At 45.1% G+C, this 18,843-nt stretch overlaps 1 protein-coding gene across 1 annotated transcript in view; it reads left to right on the top strand.

Annotated features, from left to right (window-relative positions):
* FAM76B (family with sequence similarity 76 member B) overlaps positions 1-18,843 on the top strand; it is a 92,063-nt gene that overhangs the window by 53,344 nt on the left and 19,876 nt on the right. Inside the window, 1 exon segment of the mRNA XM_029602376.1 lies at positions 8,360-8,461. Within this exon segment, the coding sequence (XP_029458236.1) occupies positions 8,360-8,461 (102 nt within the window).

Raw genomic sequence — 18,843 nt, 5'->3', positions numbered from 1 at the left:
CATATGATTTGCCCACCGGGAGATTGGCTGTTATTACTATTCTCAAGTAGTTTCTGCACTGTGCAAGCAGTGGTTTCAGTTCCATGTGAAGTACTCCATTTATTTTGAGGTCCTAAAGAAGCAGGGCTCCTACAGACCCATCTTCAATTTGAAAGGAGTAAATAGTCTTAACATTTCCCATTTCAGTATGAAAACCCTAAAATCCATGTTAGTGACTGTGCAGCAGGGCAAGTTTTCTCTTAGAATCTTTCAGAGACTTATTTCCATATTCCCATCTGGGAAGATCGTTATAAGTTCCTCCACGCTTTTGCAGCCTGAAAAAAACGCTCTAAGTTCAGGGCATTCCCATTTTTGTGTTCTCCACGGCTCCAAGCAAGTTGGCAACTTTCTTTGAAAGGAATGGATTATGGTTCTTCCAAACCTTGGCATTTGCTTGACAGGTTCAGGTCCCACCAGGAAGGCCTTTATGGTATTCAAAACTTGACAGAGAACAATTTTTTTTTTCTTTATGTACGCTGATGCCGGTATTTTGCATCCTTGTATCCTTAGCAGCCTTATAAGGGCCTTCAAATTGCTGCATTTCCTCTTTTTTGCTTTTCCTTTCCTTTGTGAAGAAAATGGCAGCGTAAGTTCTTTCTGACAACACCATTGTAGTGACAAGTGAACACAGACACCTGAAGTTGAGGGGTCTCCAAGGAAATGAACCTTCTATTTTTAATGGGTAGAGCAGAATCTTCTGCAAGTTCCATGAATCATCTTGTGGGACTGGGAAATAGTGTGTCTTTTCAGAGAAGTGTTGGTTTCCAAAGTGTGGGAGTTCAGCCAGGAGTTCAGCCAGGAGACTTTTTAGAAGATAGTGGATCAAAGAACCTCCACAGATGATCCTGACATCAATTTGCAAGAATGCCAAGGCCCTCTGGTTCTTTAATTATCACTGGAAGTATGAACCAAAAGGATAGATATTCTGGTCCAGCTCTTTGGAGGGACAGCTGTTTGTGTGTGTTTCCTTCCTGGATTGTGAATGCTTTTGCATGTCATTCTAATGGCTCTGGATTGGCCAAGATGTCCTTGGCATGTAGATCTTGAGTCTCGAGGTGGTTTCTCCTAGAACAAGAAGGATGGTAGTCCTCATATTGGGTGACATCATCCGATTGAGCCTGGCACAGAAAACTTTAGTCAAAGTTTCTAGAAGCTTTGACAACACTGAGCATGGCCAGCATGCTGCTATCTGCATGTCCACGTGAAGTCCCAGCTCTGTTTCTTTTCTTTTCTCTCAAAGTTCGGGTTTTTTCTTGACTTCCTTGTCAGGTCTCTCTTTGCGGTTGGTGCCCCCTCGGTCGCTAGGTGGTTCTTAACATTTTCCTCTAGCTTGTGGTTGATCCCCCAACACCTCGCTGCACAGTGACTGCTGGTCATCGACCGCATGCTGGGTGTTTCTCATGGAGTCAACCAGTTTTCGTCAGTGCCCATGGACCATGTCAATCACTGATCCGCATGAGGTCTGTATCCTTTGCCTGGGGGCCTCGCACGACATCCGTGGATGTCGTCTGTGTGATCAGATGACCCCCAAAGGCCATCTTGATAAGATGGAAAAACTTTTTGGGGTGCCCAAATCTGCTCAATCTCCCTCTGCTTGGATCCCTCTATTTTGAGAGGTCGCGGGGAGCCTCTCGACACGCTTCCCTCTCTCTCTTCCTCTCGCCGGTCCTTCGAAGGATTATGGGGATGGTGAGAGAGCCTTGATGATCTCACCACTCTCCTGGACTTTGGGATCCTCTGCTTCCTAGGCACTGGGGAAAGACCAGTCCGAGCACAGAGGGAGATCACGTAAGCATTGTCACTGGGCCGCCACCGAAACGATACCAGTAATTGGAGGCCTCATCCTCTGATGCCCCAAGTAGTCCTAGGTGTTCTGCACTGATATTGGTGCCAGGCACTGTGCCTCCTCAGAGACCTGAAAAACAGCCATTGATGCCTCATCCCCCTCCTTCGGTCCTGGCTACATCACACTTTCAGGAGAAGTTGTACTACAGGGTGAAGTACACAGTGCTGAAGATGCTTCAGAGCATTGAGCTGCTGGTGCGACTAGCCCCCAAACCGGTGTCCGAGCCCCTGCCATCAGTTTTAGCACCCTTGCTGAAGCATCTGGATGTCCTTTTACGCATCCTACCAACGCAGCCGGTGCCAGAGGGTCCCTCCAATTCCTCGACAGCCACTGATGACCTTCATCGGAAGCAATACCGATCCTCTGGTCTTCCAAGGAGGAAGAGATGGGCGATGCCGGGTTTAGAGACCACAGTTCCCTGAGCCCCTGTCAGGCCCTTCCAGACCCCTCGATGCCAGGGGGAACCGTCGATTCCCGCGGTACTTTTTTGAGGCCTCTGAGGCCATCTGAACCCAGAACTGATACCCCTCAGGGGCCTCATCCACACTGTTGGCCCTAGTGAGGAGGGAAGGGCCTTATGACCCTTGGAGATGATTCTATGGAGCCGTCCTCTGAGTATTCAGATGACCCCCCTCTGAGCCCTCCCTGCAGGAAGAACGGCATCTGTCACCCTCTGCTGATCTGTCCTTTGTGGCGTTTGTGAGAGCCATAGCTGAAGCCATCCCCATTCAGTTGCTCACCGAGGAGTATGAGCAACACAAAATGTTGGAAGTACTCCAGTTTGTAGATGCCCCGAAGGAGATTGTGGCGATTCTCATTCATGATATCTTCAAGGACGACCTCCTCCATATGTGGGAGCACCCCATTTCTATTTCCACACTCAACAGAGAGGTGGTTGGTGCAGCAGGCCGTGGGGTTAGAGAAGCAGCACCTCCCCCATCAGTCGGTGGTTATGGAGTTCGCCCTGAAGAAGGCCAGGTGCACCTGCACCCATGCCTCTGCCCCTCTGGGGTGAGAGCACAGGGAACATGGTGCCTTGGGCAGAAAGATCTTCCAAAGTGCTATGCTGGTGGCCCACATCGCCACCTATTTTGTCTCAACAAAAGCTTCCCAAGTTTCCTCATCCAAAATAGCTAACCTTCCTCCCAATCAGTCTCCAAAACAAAGATCTTTGTTTGAAGTCATTTATTGTAAAGATAATTTCTTATTACTTACGTTGCTTTCAAACGTCTATGCTTTGGGCAGAGATCCTTGTGGCTGGAGGAAGGCAGGGGAAGGGAGGTGAAGTTTCTTGGGACGCAGGGTAAGAGAACTAGGGTTTGAAGCTGATTAGTCTTTATGATAAAAGCGGTAGGAGGAATGTAAAGCTGTTCATGTAACAGAGGTTACAGGCACGTGAGTCTTCTACTGGCCTAGCTGAGACTGACCCACCGTCTTGGAAAGTGAATACAGGAGAAATCTCCTCAGGCTGAGGTAAGGGGCGAGAGCCAATGGTAGCGAGCCCAGGACCCAAGTGACAGGAGGGAACATGAAGAGCAGTCCATTCAGCCAATAAGGTACCTGAAAGGACCTAGGTTAGGTTAAGGCATACAGATCCTTTCCCAATGGGAGGAACAGAAGGGAGGGGGCTTCTGTTAAAGGCAAACTCCCTTTAAAGGCAGGGCTCTCAGACTTTTATCCTGGGTTACAGAAAGTGTCACAAGTACTAGGAAGGGAGGGGCTGTGGAAAACACAGGTGGAATGCAATTTATACAGACACAAACATGTACCCTTTACTGGGGACAGAACACCACCTATCAGCTTGACATTACCCAGTGCAATTGCAACCTCTGGAAATGAGTCCAGGACTTTGCAGAGGGCCTGCCTCAACAGCAGCAGGATGCACACTCTGCCATTATTCTACTGGGTCTAGAAGCTGGCAAGCATGAGGTGTGGTCCACCTATGATGTCTTTGAAACAGCGGCCTGTGTGGCTGCAGTTGGGTATCTGCGCCCAGAGGATGGCATGACTCAGAGCCTCGGACCTCCATCCGGAGGTCCAGGAAAGGCTAGCTGACACTTCCCTCTGGATTCTCCCCTGCCCCAAAGGATCCTGCCCACAGAGCTCTCCTATCTCTGCAGGATTTAAGGTGGATCAGGCATCTAGTCTGGTCCAGTACACACAAGTAGGAAAACAGGGTCACTGTCACACACATCTAATTGACTTTTTTAATTGGGTGACTAGAGATTTGGATCAAGGAAGAGTGCTTGATGTAATTTACTTGGATTTCAATAAAGCTTTTAATACGGTTTTGCATAGGAGGAGGCTTGTGAACAAAATGAGAAGCTTGGACTCATTGCCAGGGTGGTGGTGTAGACTGGTTGACTGACAGGTGTCGCCGTGTATTGGTATGCGGACCCTACTCTGAAGAAAGAATGGTGTTAAGTGGAGTGCCATAAGGATCTGTTTTGGGACTGGTTCTATTCAATATCTTTGAGCAATTTTGCAAAAGGAATAGAAAGTAAAGTTTGTCTATTTCCAGATGATACCAAGATGTGTGACAGTGGACATGCCTGAAGGAATAGGAGAATGAAAAGTGACTTAAGGCTTGGAGAGTGTTTGAAGAATTGGCAACTGGGAATTAGTGCCAAGAAGTGTGGAGTTGTGCATCTGGGGTGTGGTAATCTAAAAGAGCTGTTTGAGTTGGGGGGGTGAAAGACTAATGTGCACAGACTGAGAGAGCAACCTTGGGGTGATGGTGTCTAGCGATCTGAAGGTGGTGATGCAATATGACAAGGTGATAGCTAAAGCCAGAAGAATGCTAGGCTGCATAGACAGAAGAAAATTCAGAACAAAGTGATGCCCTTGTTACAGGTCCTTGGTGAGGCCTCATCTGGAGATTTATATTCAGTTCTGGAGGCCGTATCTCAAAAAGGATAGGATGGAGGTGGTCCAGAGAAGGGCAACCAAAATGGTGTGGGGTCTGTATCAGAAGACTTTTATATAGAACTTTCAGCCTCTCCTCATATGTATATCCTGGAAGAGAGGATGTGCAGGAGAGACATGATAGACCTTTATATACCTGAAAGGTTTTAATGATGCATGATCTTCAACCATGATCACGATAAGAAACTTCAGAGGGGATGACTCAGAACCAACATGGGAAATATTTCTTCACAGAGAAGATAGTGAATATAGAATTCACAGCCAGTTCTATTCCTGACTCTTATGGTCCATGGGTACTGATACAGACATTAGGGATAAAGCATAGGACTGTTTGCCCTTCTCTGTACCTTCTCCATTGCAACTATATCCAACAGACTCCCTCACAGGTTTCTTGTTTTGGATATATTTAAAGTTTTTATTATTAGTTTTTGCCTCTACGGCCAACTTCATTTCAAATTCTCTCTTCGCCTGTCTTATCAATGTTTTACACTTAACTTGACAATGCTTATGGCTTTATCCTATTTTCTTCAGATGAATCCTTCTTCCAATTTTTGAAGGATGTTTTTTGGCTAAAATAGCCTCTTTTACCTCACCTTTTAACCATGCCGGTAATAATTTTCCCTTCCTTCCACCTTTCTTAATGCATGGAATATATCTGGACTGTGCCTCTAGGATTGTATTTTTAAACAATGTCCATGCCTATTGAACACTTTTAACCTTTGCAACTGCACCTTTCAGTTTTTTTTCTATTTTCCTCATTTTATCAAAATTTCCCTTTTGAAAATTTAGTGTTAGAGCTGTAGATTTACTTATTTTCCCCCTTCCAGTTATTAGTTTAAATTTGATGGTTATGTTCGCTATTGCCAAGTGGCCCCACCACCATTACCTCTCTCACCAAATCCTGCGTTCCACTAAGAATTAAATCTAAAATAGCTCCCTCTCTTGTTGGTTCCTGAACCAATTGCTCCATGAAGCAGTCATTTATTACATCCAGGAACTTTCTCTAGCAAGTCCTGATGTTACATTTACCCAGTCAATGGGGTAATTGAAATCTCCCATTATTATTGCACTGCCAAATTAGTTAGCTTCCCTGATTTCTCTTAGCATTTCATCATCTGTCTGACCATTTTGACCATGTAGACTGTAGCATACTCCTATCACTATACTCTTACCCAACACACATGGGATTTCTTTCCATATAGATTCTACTGAGCATTTAGTCTCTTGTATGATCTTTATCCTATTGGACTCTATACCCTCCCGGACATAAAGTGCCACACCCCCACCAAGTTGATCCTCCCTATCATTGCAATATAATTTGTACCCTGATATAGCACTTGTCTTTAGAGATATGGGAAGTTCAAGAGTGGAAGAGAGTGAATGTCCCACTCCATGCAAGTGTAGAGAAGGAGTAATGTAACTATGGACCAAACTGTGTAATTTAGGAAGTGAGCAAAATTATTAAAACATTTTTAGAGTGCATTATCTTGAAACAAGTAGAGTACAAGATGGTTTCATAAGGAGATCTGGTTGAACTAGAGATAATTAAAGTAGTAGACTAGGAAGGAAAGTGGATGTGACCAATCTAGATGTCACTGAGGGAAATAAAAGGGAAGGAGGGGAGTATAGTAACTGAAAGGGTAAGAAAGAGAAGGCTTAGATGAAGCTGAGAGCTAGAAGATGGAAAAGCAAGCAAAGAGGAAGAGATGATAGAAGACAGGGAAGATGAAGGTTAAAGATTGAAAGGTGGTGAAAGGGTGCAGATTTGGAAGAAAAGGTGAAATGAGAAGTGAAGAGGTGGAGAGGTGGAGAAGAAAAAAATGGGAATTGAGAACAGAATGTTAGCAAGAGGTGGAAGAATAAGCAGAGATGAAGAACAGAGAAATCTAAGGCAGGCCTTGATAAATTTTTGTTAGATCTAGGAACCAGCAGCTGAGAACTCACCATCCCACTAAAGTAGAAGTCTGCTGTAGTTCCTTTAATAACATTGCATGGTACCAGCAAGAGCAGTGTTACATCTACCCCTGAGGCAATTACCTCTTTACTTCATCTGTCACTGCAGCCCTGATCCCTACCAGTCTCCCTCTTCAATCTGATTTCCCCCTTCCTCTTTACCCCTAAGCAATCTTACGCTACTGTTCTCTTCTGCCCAATGATTAACCTATATTTTGGCTTTGCCGGTGATAACCTCTCTTCCCCACTTGGCCTCTCCCATCAGCTAGCCCTGCCTGCTCCTTTTTGGCTTTTGCGGGCTGGTGACATTGCCATTTCTGCAGGCTGCTGAAGCAGACTTCCTTTCTCCTGCCAGTGCCATAGGTACCATCCCTAATTTTGTGATCACTATGATGACCAGATGTCTGGTTTGTCAGGGGAAGGTAAAATGGGGGAAAAAACTTGAAAGGATTTAGAAGGCAGATGGGGAAAGATTCCGAAACCCTGTGATGGAAAAAGCCCTCTGACAAAGATAGAAAAACAAGCTTTATTTTTGGTAGCTATTGGAAAATGCAGGGTTGGCCTTGAGACCGTGCAGCCACGCAGGTTGTCATGATGGTGTTCCAGGAAGAACCCTCTGCTTCTCCTTCCTTCAGACTCTGAGAAAATATGAGGAAGTAATTTATTGACAACACAGATGAGGTGAAGTGGTAAGACTAGGTATAGTAAGCGGTCTCTTTTATTTCCTACCCAAAACAGATTCAAAAAGGGGAGGTCATCTGCAGGTGGTCAAGCTTGTATAGAAGATAGCTAGGAGATAGTTATCTAGATCAGTGTAGGCAGAAGCAACCTAGCAGATTAGATGGGGCAAATAGGCCTTATCGGTTTACATTTATTTAAACATTTCAATATTTATTATTTCTTAAGTCATAATTTTGAGTAGCTCATTGTGGCATTAAATAGCATAAAATATTTAAATACACAGAAATGTGAACATTATGTATATCAAGTAATAAGCTTAACCATTAAAAAAACAAATATAACTTTAAACAAAACATGACTATAATAAGGTAAATATAATAACCTCAAAGATTAAAAACAATTTTATCATCCAGCCCAAATATCATAAAATAGAATCTATTATTTTGTGGGGTCATTCTACAACATCCACCCTGCCTGACCGTCTCATTTTCAAATGTATTTTTTTTTTAGCGTGAGGACATTTTAAAACCAGACAGTAATTGGCATTTTGTTTGTCTGTCCACTTTTTCAAAAACTGTAAAAAGTCTGACTTTGCTGCTGTTTAGATGGAGGTGGTTGTCTTTAGTTTCTCAACAAGTGTGTGTGGGGGGGGGGAGGGGGGAATGAAAAATTTCAGTTTCAATAGGATGATTAATTCCAGATCAGTGTTAGAATAACAAGTTTTGAACAAATTTTAGTAAATTTCCTTTTGAGCCGTGTCTTACGTTTGCTAGTTGGTTGCATTAGTCAGGAAGTCCTCTCCTCCACCATCTGACTTGTCATTTGTCTTTGAATATTGCATAATGAGTAAAACCATTCTAAATGGTCAATATTACTTTTAGACATGGTACTTAATCTGTACTTGTGTTTTTGTAGTTGACAGAGTTGAAGGCAGATTTCCAGTATCAGGAGTCTAATTTGAGGACAAAGATGAATGGGATGGAAAGGGGTCACAAGGAAGCTGTTGAGCAACTGCAGGTAAAAAAAAAAAATCTCATGAAGCTAATACAATTGGTGAATCATTTTAAAAGTGTAGAGTTTTAATGGCTTTGAATACAGGCATTTTTGGTCTTTTAAGGGAAAAATTAATCTGCATTTGCAAGGAGCAGGTATGAAGACAGCTATTGCTCCATTATAATCTTATGTTAAATTTCCTAGTGATATCATTATTTTGGATCCATTTATAAATTATATTTAATGAATTACAGGACAGACCGTGTGTCAGTGACAACGCTTTGAATGCAAAAGGGTTCTCTGTTTGATCTGAGTCAGGTTTTCCACTCTAGGCTGGCTGGGGATGCTAAAGATGTAGTGCTCACACGCTCCTGGGGTGGGGAAGGACTTACAGTTATCACTGTAGGGTAACACCTACTGGCTGCATTCAGTGTCCATGATTACAGAGTTCCAGAAAGATCCCTGGTGTGTGGCCCCTGTCCAAATGACTGTCGCTGCAATGACCAGAGTAGCTATGTTGTATGAGAGCTATCTAACTGTAATAGAGGAAAGTAGCAACTTGAGCTCTGGCTCTTTCTTTGTATGGAAACTGAGCCCATCCCAGAAGAGAAACATTGGTGGCAATGGATGGCATATTTACCCTTGCTCGCTAGCCTGGAAGAGACACATTGGTGGCAGTAGATGGCACAATCTACTTTCTGCCCCCAGCTCCCCAACCTTCCTCTCGCAGGTTCCTATCAGCTATATAGGAGGAGGAAGATAGCCAATGCAAGGCTGCTCTGGTGTGACGTGCCCCCCCCCCCCCTCTTTGCTTGGGGCCTGAATGTCGCACTTTGAACAGCATTGTTCAAAACACGATGTTCAGGCCCCAGCAGGGAAGGAGGGAGGATGCGTCAGACAAACTACAAGGCCATGTGCTCATCTTCCTCCTCTTCCTCCTCCTCCTTTGACCAATAGGAGTCAATGAACGAGGGGAGATTTTGGGAGGGGGGTGGTGAATAAGTGAACTGGGGCAAGTGAAAGGGGTTCATGGGACGGGGGGAGGGAGTGAGCCAGGAAAAGGGAACAAATTGGGGATCAGGGAAATGAACTGGGGTAAGTGAGGAGTTTGGGAGTAGATGGAGGGAAAGAACAAGGGTGAATGTGGGAAGGGGGTGTAGTGATCCAGGTGAGTGAGAGGTTTGGGAGGGTGGGAGTAAACCAGGCCAAGTGAAGGGTTTGTGGGGGAACCAGGGTAAGGGAGGAAGTGAAAATGGGAGAGTGAAGGGATCAAAGGAGCATTGGAAGGGGGGAATGAGAGGATGAGGGTGTGATTCTACTAACACATCTCAATTACACATTTCCTACACTTAAATTTCCCTGACCTTGGATGGGCTTTTACTACTAGTGTAAAATATATTGGAGAAATCCTCAGGTAGTTGTGAATGAAAGGTAAATGGTGCCAGATCCCAGTCTTGTTTCTGCTTGAGCTGCAACCCCAACATAACATTAAAAAAAAAAAAAAAAAAAAAAAGGCGTCTCTTGGACTCTGGCATTTGAGTCATTTACACGTGCATGGTTTTCCACCCGCCTATTTTATATCTCCCTCCCACTTTACTTAGCAGTGAAGTCAAGAGGACTTAACAGGAGTCAAGCACCAGGGCTCCATCCAGTGTCCTGTATCTGTGGCCTCAAAATTTAATTGCTAGGTGTTGCTTTTGAATGATGACGGGGCTTCCTTCTTCGAAGGGATGTGAATGCTGCCTTTGCAGCATGCCCTATCCAGCCAGCATCTTAGTCTGGGAATTGCATCTAGGTTCTCTGTATAGCAGTTCACTGTTCTTGCCACTAAGCCCTGCACCAATTGTTAAAAGCTGGAGCTTCTGAAATTATAACATGGCAAGTAATAAATGTTCAATTATAGTAATCTTAAAAAAAAAAAAAAAAGTATTTGAAGGCGTCCTCCATTACTATCTACACTAAAAGCAAAGGTTTGGTGGCATAGCTTAAGTTTTAGATCTCTACTCACATACATGTTTGTTTCTGAACTTTTTTCAAAATGAGAAGCAAGCTGTTTCATCAGACACATGAGTAGGTCATGTGACTATACATGGCACTGGGCAGAATTCAGTGTGTTTTGATAGTCTTTAATGCATATGTGCATGACTTCCCATACTGCAATATCCCTGCTCCCTAGCCCAGGTGTCCTGTATTTTTTTTCTATTATGCTGCCCCAGGCAGATATATCTCTTTCAGAAAGAAAAATATAGTACAAATACTGATCACAACCTAGCTTGAGGCAAAACAGATTTCATACCCTTACAGATAAAAGCAAGGGATGTGAAAATACATTTTTATTTAGATTTTGTATTGTTTGGATGATTTATGTGTTTGTCTGCATCAAGAACTTCATTAGCTCTGGGACCCTCAGTTGGGTTTTCAGGATGACATCAATATATATGCACATTTATCTCTTACATATTCAGTGCAGATTTTCTAAAAAGCCATCTGGCTGGGGGACCCCCAGGAGAAGTTTGGGGATCACTGTGCTAGCTGACACAAGGTTGCAAACTTCAGGTTCTTGTGAAGATGTTAAGTATTTCACTTCATTTTATTCTGAACATTCTGCTTAAGCATATTATCCAAGCGGTGGTACAATTCAAAAATACATATATAAAATTAATTTTAATAAAACAAGTAAAACTTAATTTAAACAATATGCAGCCTAAACAAAACCTAAAATTTTAAAACAATTAAAATATATAACATGCCCATACATAATATGAAATTTAACAAAATCACGATTATGGTAATCTAACTAGCTGTTTCTACAAACTAATACCTCTATGCCGACTGCTTAAGTATTCTTGAATGCTTTACCAAAAAAACAGGTCTTGACAGCCTTCCTAAAGTTTAGATAATTTGAAACAGAATGGATGTCAAATGGAAGAAAATTCCAAAGTGATGAAGGTGCCTGATAAGTAAGTGTTCTGGTAGTCAACCAGATTACTGATGGTAATGAAACAAAAAGGAGTCCTGCCTGAGAAGGTAAAGATAGTATTGGATCCACATACCATAAACTATTTATAGACCCAAGAACCCTAAATGTGTTTTATCACAATTCACATTACATCAGAAAAATCATTATCTTCACAATTTTCAAATCATATATTCTTATCAAAAATATGGGCAGATAATGCCTACAAGCTAAATTATGTCATATTTCACAAAATATAATGTACATTTCAATATATTAATTCCATGTGCATATTATAAACATCTGTTTTGAACAAATGAAACCCTTGTATCTATCATACCATCCACTCATACTAATATATATCTAATCCACAGCACTAAAGCAATCTCACATATGCTTTATCCCCTTTCAAATCCACACATACACAAGCATGTATAAAATTAAAAACTCCCAAAGAAAATTGTTAATGTTTCAAGCATAGATCAATATTAGTCTTCTCCTGCACCCTGGTATTCAGTGCTTCAACCAGTGTTCTTTTCAAAATTCCATCTTCTATTAAATCCTCTCCCAACAAGGAGCCCTCGTTAGATCTAAACCTTCATCAAGGGAAAAGGACTTCAACAATTGCTGATTGTATCTCACCAGTAATAATCTATAAAATGAGCATGACATTAAACCCTGCAGAAGTTACCTCCTATACACTATGCGCACACAGCAGTATCATACATACTTGACCAAAATATCACTTTTTATAGTATCTTCAAATCAGTAGCTTGCATTTCCTAGTGTGTAGCCAGATGGACTCAGAACCAATGGGTATTGTGCTCTTCTGCTAGCAGATGGGAGACTGAGTCAGATTTCAAAGCTGATGCCACTCTAGATAATACCCCTGCAGTAATCTCAGCTCTTCAGTATCTCTCCGTCTCCTAGTAGATGCGGACACTATCCCACACACTAGAATAGTGTTAAGAATTACAGCAAAGAAGAAACAAATTTTACCTTAAGGAAGATCGAGCCCTGCTCTCCTGCGGTGATACCTAAGGGTCCCACCCCCAGTCGAGAATTCCTGAGGTGATCTCAGATATCCCTCAGAGGTGTGCCTTGGTCAGATAGCTGGTTCCCGGCGTGGACTTAGCCCCCAGTGTGGCTGAAAGGCAGTAGGTGCAGAAAAGAGCGCGGCGGTGAAGGTAATTCCCTCTCCTCCTGCAGCTGGAGACCTTCGGCACATGATCGGTAAGCGCAGAGACCAGGTAAGAAAAAAAATCTTTAAATTCAGGTCTCTGGTCTCCAGAGCTCGGACTGCCATACCGAATCTGTCCTCGGCAAGGTTAAAGGGAGCACCGATCGGGTTGAGCAGCCTTTGGTTGGGCTAGGCCCCGATCCGGTGCAAGGGTCCACTCTCGTGGAGACCCTCGGGGGTCGCCAGCGCCATCTTCCCTTCTCAGCCGGCAGTACGGGCAGCTGATGCACCTAACTTGCGTGCATCCAATACAGACATGCGCACAGTGGCGTGCACACCGCCACGTTTACAACTGCACACATAGACAATGGCACTGGCACCCAAGAAGGCCAGAAGGCCCTCTCTTTGCACAGCCTGCCACGTAAGAGCTGCGCAGCCTGAATTGGATTCCTACATGTGTCAACATTGCGAAGAAGCCCAGGGGGGAACCAAAGCCTGGTCCCTTACTGTCAGGAGATGGTTCTGGAACTACTGAAGATAGCTCCCCGGACCTATGCTCCGAGATGGCTTCCCCACTGGAGGGCACCTCTGGGGCCCCTACTCAGACTCACCCTGTGATTAACATGGACCCAGGGACCTTCTCCTGGCTGGAATTTTTCCAAGGGCTGCAAGCCTTCGTACAGGCGCAATCAACCCCAGCTGCGCCCCAGGCTCAACCCCTGCAGGAAGCACAAGATCCTCCCAGCCTGGCTCTGATGCCTCGAGACATGCCTCGCCTAACCAAGAACTTCCTTAACAGGGACCCAGACACCTCAGATGGGTGACTCCCTGGAAGAAGGAGAAATCCCTCCAGGAATGGAACCATGCTTCACTTCTTCCACAAGGGCGAATTACCAACCCTAGTTTCCCAGACTCTGAAGACGCTGGGTATTCTGGGCACAGACCCTATGGTGGAACTAAAGAGGAACCCCATCTTGGTGTCCCTTCGTAAGGCCTCATGCTATTTTCCAGTGATGGAAGCCATCCAGGAACTGATTGACCTGGAATGGGATGCTCCGGAGGCCAGCTTCAAAGGGGGGTCGGGCCTTGGAAGCCCTATTCCCTCTAGATCCAGTGACCAAGGAACACCTGCGTTTCCCAAAAGTGGACTCTCTGGTCTGTGCCATCTCAAAGCAAACAACGATTCCCGTTGAGGGAGGGGTGCATTGAAGGGCACTCAGGACAGATGATTGGAATCCATCTTTAAGCAGGCCTTCGCAACAGCAATGACACTGCAGATTGCTTCCTGCTGCGCAATGGTGGCATGTTCTGCTTCCTCCTCTTGAGAGAGGCAAATAACTCCGGAACGTATACTGGTGAGACTATGGAACCTGCAGCAGCCTTCCTCATAGACGCAAGCTCAGACCTGGTGCGCACCTCAGCCAGGTGCGTTGCCTTTGTAGTGGCAACCAGAAGACAACCATGGCTACGGAATTGGTCTGCGGACGTGACATCTAAAGCAAATCTCACAAGAATGCCTTTTAAAGGATCTCTCTTGTTCGGAAGTGAATTGGAGAAGTTAGCCAGCAAATGGGGTGAATCCCTAGTGCCTCAGCTACCGGAAGATAGGAGTAAAAGATCTCAGCGTCCCTCCCCCAGAAGAACAAAGGGCAGAAGATCGCAGCCCTTTAAACCCTACAGGAACTCGCGGTTCCAGGCACCTCATCCCTCCAGAAGGTCCTAGCCCTTTCGGACAGACAGACCAAGAGGGGAGCAGGCTCCAGCTGTGCTCCACAATGAGAATGGGCCGACCCATCCACAGGAAGAGGATACAGGGGGGGGGGTCAATTTGCCCTCTTCTACCAAAGATGGGTCGAGATAACGTCTGACAAATGGGTTTTAAACATTTGAGAAGGTTACTCTCTGGAGTTCCGCGGCACCCTCGAGACAAATTTATGATATCACCCTGCCACTCCCACTCCAAGAGACTGGCAGTAGAATCTACTCTAACAAGACTACTCAGTCTGAAGGCAATAATTCGTTTCCTCGCCCCAACAAAATACGGGGCGCTATTCCGTTTTAGGAGGGAGGCGAAGAGACTGGCTTACAAGGCCTGAAGATACTATCCTCCACCTGCCCGGTCTCATCCATCCAGACCTTTCCAGAAGCCTCCACCACGACAACCCAGGTCTCAGAAGCATCAGCCACCTGCGCAACCTGGTCCTGCCTCGGGGTTTTGACTCCCCGCTAGAGAGCAACTGTCCCCTTCCCCCTCTGCCATCTCTGCTGGTCGGTGGCCGACTCTGCCACTTTACCACCAGGTGGTTAGACATCACCACAGACCGCTGGGTCCAGTCGGTCGTAGCTCAAGGTTACCATCTAAACTTTCTCTCCATACTATCTGACTCTCCACCTCGGCTGGACTTCTTCAGACCACTTTCATCTCCTGCAAGGGGACATAGCTTCCCTCCTGCAAGCCAATGCCATAGAGCCAGTTCCTCCTTTGCAAAGGGGGGGGACAGGGCTTCTACTCCCGATACTTCTTAATACCAAAAAAGACAGGAGGCATTCGCCCCATAGTAGACCTTCGTGCCCTAAACAAACATCTTCGGAAAGAGAAGTTCCGGATGGTAACCTTAGGCTCCTTACTACTGCTGCTCCAACAGGGGGATTGGCTTTGCTCTCTAGATCTCAGATGCGTACATGCATATAGCAATTACTCCATTTCACAGAAAGTACCTCCGATTCCTCGTCGGAAGCCAACACTTCCAGTATAAAGTACTTCCATTCGGCCTGGCATCGGCCCCTCGTGTCTTCACGAAATGCCTGGCAGTAGTAGCCACATACTTAAGGAGACTAGGCTCTCACGTCTATCCTTATCTAGATGACTGGTTACTGAGTGCTCGATCTCCGGAGGCAGTTCTTCACTCCCTCCATCTTACGGTGCGGCTCCTACTGTCCTTGGGATTTCTAATCAATTAACAGAAGTCCCATCTGATTCAGTCTCAATTCCTCTCCTTTATCGGAGCGGATCTCGACACTATCCAAGCGAAAGCTTTTCTTCCCAGGGATCGAGCTCATACATTGGCAGTGCTGGCGCGCACTGTACATTCTCACCGAACCACGACCGCTTGTCATGTCCTCGTCTTGCTGGGACATATGGTGTCCTCAGTCCATGTTACCCCAATGGCTCGTCTTGCCATGCGAGTAACGCAGTGGACATTAAAATCCCAGTGGTCACAGGCACATCAATCAATGTCCAACATTGTCCATGTCACCAGGCAGCTTCGTCTCTCACTGGTGTGGTGGATCCAAGAGTCCCACCTGCTCAAAGGGCTGCCGTTTTAAGCTCCAGAACCTCAGATAATCCTAACAACCGATGCTTCCATTTTAGGTTGGGGAGCGCACATGTCAACCACCTGCAGATTCAGGGAACCTGGACTGCAGCAGAGTCACAACATCAAATAAACTTTCTGGAGCTCAGAGTAATCAGATTTGCCCTTTGCGCCTTCAAGGATTGCTTATACAACAAAACAATCCTAATCCAAACGGACAATCAGATAGCAATGAGGTACATCAACAAGCAGGGATGGACTGGTTCCTACCTCCTATGTCAGGAAGTAGCACAAATTTGGGCCTTAGCGTTAATGCTCATGCCATGCTGCTGAGAGCGACCTACCTGGCGGGCATGGACAATATTCTAGCGGACAAACTCAGTTGTACATTTCAGCCCTACGAGTGATCTCTTAACCCTGCGGTGGCGGATTGGATATTTCAGACGTGGGGGTATCTGAGCATCGACCTCTTTACATCGGTTCACAATTGTAAGGTGGAGAACATCTGCTCCCTACATCGCAGTCACAAAACTCCACCATGGGATGCTTTTGCCCTTTCCTGGGTGACAGGCCTCCTCTATGCCTACCCACCACTTCCTCTCATCAGCAGGACTCTCGTGAAGCCACGCAGAGACAAGGGCCTAATGATTCTATTAGCCCCCTACTGGCCACGACAGGTGTTTGTTCCCCATCCTTCGATTTCTCAATGCATCTGCCTTTTAACTTAAACTCAGAAATTCTCCATACCGTATCAAAGTTTGATCATTCTCTTGTAGGTTACTACCAGATATAGTAAATGCACTAATACATTTAAAGAACCTTAATTGTACGCAATCCTACACCCATAGCAACCTAAAACTTAACTAGGAACTGAACAAATTTAAGATGAAGGCAGCAGTCCAGCAGCAAGAAGGGGGACTCCCAGTCTAATTGAGTGTCATATGTATGAATTAACCCGCTGGTGAGAAGTTGTATGTGTGCATGCGATGCAAAGAGCTCCTGTCTCTGAGATTGAGTCTGATCACTGGAGACTAGAGTGACAGATCTGGAGAAGCTGAGGCAGACAGAGAGGTATATAGATGAGATCTTAATGGACATAGTAGCCAAGTCCCAACTCCAGTCTGGCATCCTTGTTGCTGCCTTGGAGAAGGAAGGTCTCATGATTGGAGAGCATCAACCTGGTGCAGCAAGAAATGATCCTGTAGCAAGGACCTGCTCTCCAGGTGGTGCATTGTTTTCTCGCACCGAGGATGTCTCTCCCAAGGCTTCTGCTAAGGAGGGGAAGGGTCAGGTCGGCCGCCATAGTTGGTGATTCGATTATTAGGGATGTAGATAGCTGGGTGACTGGGTGTGAGGATCACCTGGTATGCCTACCTGGTGTGAAGGTGGCGGACCTCACGTTTCACCTAGATAGGATATTAGACAGTGCTGGGGAGGAGCCGCCTGTCGTGGTATATGTGGGCACCAACGACATAGGAAAATGTGGGAGGGAGGTTCTGGAAGCCAAATTTAGGTTCTTAGGTAGAAAGCTTAAATCCAGAACCTCCAGGGTAGCATTCTCTGACATGCTCCCTGTTCCACATTCAGGTCCCCAAAGGCAGACAGAGCTCTGGAGTCTCAATGCATGGATGAGACAATGGTACAAGGAAGAGGGATTCAGTTTTGTAAGGAACTGGGGAACCTTTTGGGGAAGGGGGAGTATTTTCCAAAGGGATGGGCTCCACCTTAACCAGCATGGAACCAGGCTGCTGGCGTTAAAATCAGATGTACCTGAAAATTGGAAGATGGTCCATGGTAACCCCTATGTTTAAAAAGGGATCTAGGGGTGATCCAGGAAACTGTAGACCGGTGAGCCTGACTTCAGTACAGGGAAAAATCATGGAAACTGTTAAAGAATAAAATCACAAAATATTTAGATACACATGGTTTGATGGGACACAGCCAACATGGATTTGCCCAAAGGAAGAAGTCTTGCCTCACAAATCTCCTACACTTTTTTGAAGGGGGTGAATAAACATGTGGACCAAAGTGATCCGGTAGATGTGGTATATTTGGATTTCCAGAAGGTATTCAACAAAGTCCAGCATGAGAGGCTTCTAAGAAAACTAAAAAGTCATGTGATAGGTGATGTTCCTTTTGTAGATTGCAAGTTGGTTAAAAGACAGGGATCAGAGTAGGATTCAATGGTCAGTTTTCACAGTGGAACATGGTAAACAGTGGAGTGCCTCAGGGATCTGTACTTGGACCGGTGCTTTTTAATATATTTATAAATGATTTGGAAAGGGGTATGACGAGTGCGGTGCTCAAATTTGCAGACACAAAATTATCCAGAGTAGTTGAATCTCAAGATTGTGATGAAATGCAGGGAGGACCTTGTGAGACTTGAAGGACTGGGCTTCCAAATCGCAGATGAAGTTTAACGTGGACAAATGCAAAGTGATGCATATAGGGAAAAATAACCTTTGCTGTAGTTACACAATGTTAGGTTCTGTCTTAGGAGTTACCACCCAGGAAAGAGATCTAGGCATCATAGTGGATGATACATTAAAATGGTCACCCAGTGTGCTGTGGTGATCAAAAAAGCAAACAATGTTAGGAATTATTAGGAATGGAATGGAAAATAAAATGGAGGATGTCATAATGCCTCTGTATTGCTCCATGGTGAGACCGCACCTTGAATACTGTGCAGTTCTGGTCACTGCATCTCAAAAAGGATATAGTTGCACTGGAGAAGGTACCTAGAAGGGCAACCAAAATGATAAAGGGGATAGAACAGCTCCCCTATGAGGAAAGGCTAAAGAAGTTAGTGCTGTTCAGTTTGGAGAAGAGACGACTGAGGGGGGATATGATAGAAGTCTACAAAATCATGAAAGGACTTGAACAAGTTAATGTAAATCAGTTATTTACTCTCTCAGATAATAGGACTAGGGGGCACTGCATGTGTTATTACTGTTCC

The sequence above is a fragment of the Rhinatrema bivittatum genome, chromosome 5 (genome assembly GCF_901001135.1).
Source record: "Rhinatrema bivittatum chromosome 5, aRhiBiv1.1, whole genome shotgun sequence".
NCBI lineage: Eukaryota > Metazoa > Chordata > Amphibia > Gymnophiona > Rhinatrematidae > Rhinatrema > Rhinatrema bivittatum.
The sequence above is the reverse complement of the archived record's forward strand: the minus strand, read 5'-3'. Positions and strand labels throughout refer to the sequence as shown.